The 4051-nt window shown below is 35.1% G+C and overlaps 1 protein-coding gene across 1 annotated transcript in view; it reads right to left on the bottom strand.

The window, feature by feature from the left end:
- The window catches only part of LOC106871952 (26S proteasome complex subunit SEM1), an 8097-nt gene extending 7049 nt beyond the window's left edge, over nucleotides 1-1048 (bottom strand). Inside the window, exon 1 of the mRNA XM_014918729.2 lies at nucleotides 865-1048. Coding sequence (XP_014774215.2) covers nucleotides 865-1039 — 175 coding nt within the window. The 5' untranslated portion in view covers nucleotides 1040-1048. The remainder of the gene's footprint in view (nucleotides 1-864) is intronic.
- Between the last annotated feature and the right edge of the window lie 3003 nt (nucleotides 1049-4051).

The raw sequence follows: 4051 nt of genomic DNA, 5'->3' as shown, positions 1-4051 counted from the left end.
TTTTTTTGTTCCCGGGTGAAGGTCTTTATGTTGATCCACTACAAAACATTATTTCGCAAATACGATCACCACATTTTTACGTGTAATATACAAAAGAAAAATTGTCTAAAAAGTTTTTCAAACGTCGTATCATCCACTTTGTTTCATGTTTTCCCTTTGTACTGCAAAATATTTGCTACTTATCATCATCAAATTTGTATCAAAACAAACCCCGATGTATTCATTCGCATATTTTCTAGATTATTTGTCCTGATTTCACAGGATTTACTAAATTGAATGATTCAAAGTAAATGATAGTACTTTATCAGGTTAATATACAAAATAACAAGCGGAGTGTTTCATCCTCTTTAGAGTTAATGAAAATCATTCACTTTTGGAATTCTCTTTCATGAAGCTTTTTACGTCCATAACCCAAAGTTTGTTAAAATGTGTTGTAAATTCCTTAAAATAACTAGGAGTACAAATTTATCGGGAGAATATATCCCCTATATGCCAATAATGGCGAAGGTAAAGAATACGTACACCCGGTGGTTAAGGTTAGGATTTTTGTTATGCCGCAAACCAGTGGTGTACGTGTTCCTTATCTCCGCTGCAATAATATAGATATGCTTTCAATGTATATTAATAAAAATATTTCCAGTAATGTACGAAATCGTTGAATTAACAGCAACCATTAAAATACAAAGTAAAGTGAAAAGAAACCCAGAGGATGAGAATTGAATATTAAATTGATTTGTCAGCTATGAAGAGATTTTACAGTGAATTGAATTGGAATGAATGTGGACAGAAATGAATGGATAAACCTGTTCGTAGATATCTACATATATATATATTACTCAACACCATTTCGGGAAAAAATGTTACCTTCTGCTGGAAATTCCTCAAATTCATCATCCTCTTCTAGTATCCCTAAATCAGGTTTGTTAGGTGCAGTGGACATGATGACAAGTGAAATGTCGACGTTTCGTATGGCTTTGAAAAGCTGTGAAGGAGTTGTATATACTTTAGTTTCGTATTTTAGACATGCTGAGCCAATCATAGAATCAATGTTTTATTTACGAATAGGAGAAAAAATAAAAACGACAGGAAATTAATGTTGCAAATTTTATTACTGTGATTTAAGTTTTATAAGTGAAATATATTTGCTACTTTGAAATTCTATCTAAACACCTCGATACATGAAATACCTGACCATTAATGAAATAAGGAACCAACAGTAGTGTCTCAGTCTAGTCGAGGCGTCCCCAAACTTTTTAGACCATCGACCCCATCATGAAATCCTTGACCCCTCATCTACAGCCAGGCATGTACAAGAAAAATAAATGAATAATAATTAAGTAGATGTGCATTTATCGACCACTTTGGAGACCCCTGGCCTAGTCGTTTGATAGCAACAAATTAAAACCAGTTAAACTCCCTTCAAATTAAAATGGTTTAGCAATGTTGTCCCGGTTGGTTTATAATTTTGTTTGTTTATTTTTTTTAAATCTCTAATTTTTATTTTTTTAGTTTTTCGACAGTAATAACGCTAGGTTATGAAATACGAAATACTAGTAATAGGAATCCACCTGAATTTTGAACTAAAACCTTCCAATTCATTCACATAAAAAAAAGCTCTATACAGAATTGTTCTACTGCAAAAAGGAAAAAAAAAAGAAAGTGGTTTTTGTAAAAATATGTCCTTTAGAAAACCAGCTGGCAATAGGAAAATTTTCTGAGCCAAAAGAATCACTGGAGTTCTCTGACCATTCTGTGTGTTGATGAATGACAAGCATGTCTGCCTTCATGGCTGAGGGCTGGAGGCTTCAGACTCAACCACAACTCCTTACCATACACTGAAGTCTTCTGCTACAGCCATACACTTTGCAATGTTTTCTCCATTCAGTTCTGGATTACATCACTCTGTATATGCTTTTGTTTTCCAGGGTCCCAATTGCCATCCACCCAGTTCCCAAGGGTGTGATCACAGAAATTCTGAGCCCTCATAATGTAACCAAAATATTGCAGATTTTGCTGCTTAAATATCATTACCAGCATTGAATTGGCTCCCATTTCATCCAGGACTGAATCAGTTATTTTACAAACCACCCAACTGATCTGCAGTGCTTACCAATGCACATCTTGAAAGCCTTCAGTCATTTGGTGTTTATTATCCTTAGGTTCCATGCTTCACATCCATAGAATTTTACTGGTAAGGTTTTTAGAAATTTCAACTTGGTACTTTTGCTGGGAGCATAGTCTCTTCATATTGAATCGAGTGACTTCAGGTGGATGCAGTTCAGAGTCACTGAAAGTAACATCATGTCAAAGGTTCTTACTAAGATGAATATCAAGATTTGTGAGACAATAAAAAGCCTGTAGATTAGATGTGAGTAGTCTTCATTGCACTGCTCAAAGTTACAGGCTAAGATCTTGCTGAGAATTCTGCTGCTGATGATAGAACAGTTCACAGAGGTATAGCAGGGACTTTGTAAAGAGGTAGGCACAAGAGACCAGATTTTTAACATCAGGATCCTCATGGAGAAAGCCACTATACATAGCATTCATTGATTATAAAAAAACGTCTTTAACTAAATCTGACATTCTACATTGTGAAAGGTTATGCAGATTATGGGCTCAGAAGTCAATTTACTGTGGAAACTGTTTGCATATTAATAACTGTTAAAATTAGGCTGTATGTTTTTCTTACTTATCCCAAAGATTCTTTGAGCAGTGTTTACAAGACACTATTGACAAGTAACTGAAACATCATCTCTCACCTTTATTGTCTTTTTTTTTATTGTTGTCTTTTACTCTATCTCATCCAAACTGAGAAAGCCACATATCAATGCTGGATTGTTGAGAACAAAATTCAGTTTTTCTTTTTCCTCACACAGACATTTACAGGAACAAACAATTGGTCCCTTATGAGTATTCACTTTATATTTTACTATATATATATGCGTGCGTACACATGTGTGTGTGTGTATCCACACACAATTATGAATGTAGACTTTTGAATTGAATAACAGTTAATTTTTTCATGTTTCATGAATAGATCATTTTTAACTAACTAAAAACCTAGATTGGAAGGGACTTTGTTAGCACTGTCTGTGGTGCACACACTGTGCATAACTGTCTACATTACTAACTGATATCAAATCATTTCTTGTGAAAATTTTGATGCATGTAACACAGCTAAAAGAATTTTGTCACATTGCTTGAGTGGAAAACAAAAAGCTTTTACAAAATGGTAAAACCAAATTTTTACATATGCTACCAACAATTGAAAGAATTCTTTGCATTTTTGTTGACTTTAGAAACTTAATTTTGTTGCAAAGAACACTGCCTGGAATAAATAAATAAAACAATTCTTTAAAAATGATTTTGGAGAAATAGATAGAGCCTTTTCAACAAATAAATTCTAGTTATGGACATTAAAATAGAGCAAAACCTAGTTACAAATACAAACAATGAAAGCATTTAATTTGTAGTTCAAGTTGCAAGGGCTTTGCTGAGAAAACAAAAACAAAATAGCAACAACATTGAAAAGTGAAGAAAGAGTTTAGAAGATTTTATGAGAGTTGTGTAGTGAGACCAATTTCTATTATGGCATATTGGAGTTGTAGTGAAACCTCTCTCTCGGGCATTCAATCATAAATGATAACGAAGCTGTCCTACATCCTGATTGGTTCTTATTCGCGCGACAATTGTCCCCATGTTCTGATTGCTAAGGGGGCATTACATCCAATCGATGGCTTCAAATAAGATCACGTGAGAAGGAGTTTTACTGGGTTTCCGGTGAGCCCTTTTTTGCCTACAAATAAGCCTGATCCAACGACGGCAATTGTCTTCGATTTCAGATCTCTCACAGGTCTGGTCGCTGACCACACATACAGAACACAGCTACAGCCAGTTCCAGCGCTGACGTCTTCACCACCAATGTACTGTCTACCACAATGTTGTGCGCCAGCAAACCCACCACCAGGTACACACCAATATCAACACACTCGGTTTTATCTCGACCCTGTTTGAGTGGATGTTTCCACCACGAGCAACAGTCAGAACTAAC

Source organism: Octopus bimaculoides, chromosome 4 (assembly GCF_001194135.2).
Source record: "Octopus bimaculoides isolate UCB-OBI-ISO-001 chromosome 4, ASM119413v2, whole genome shotgun sequence".
NCBI lineage: Eukaryota > Metazoa > Mollusca > Cephalopoda > Octopoda > Octopodidae > Octopus > Octopus bimaculoides.
Note: the sequence above shows the minus strand (reverse complement) of the source record. Positions and strands in the feature narration are given on the sequence as shown.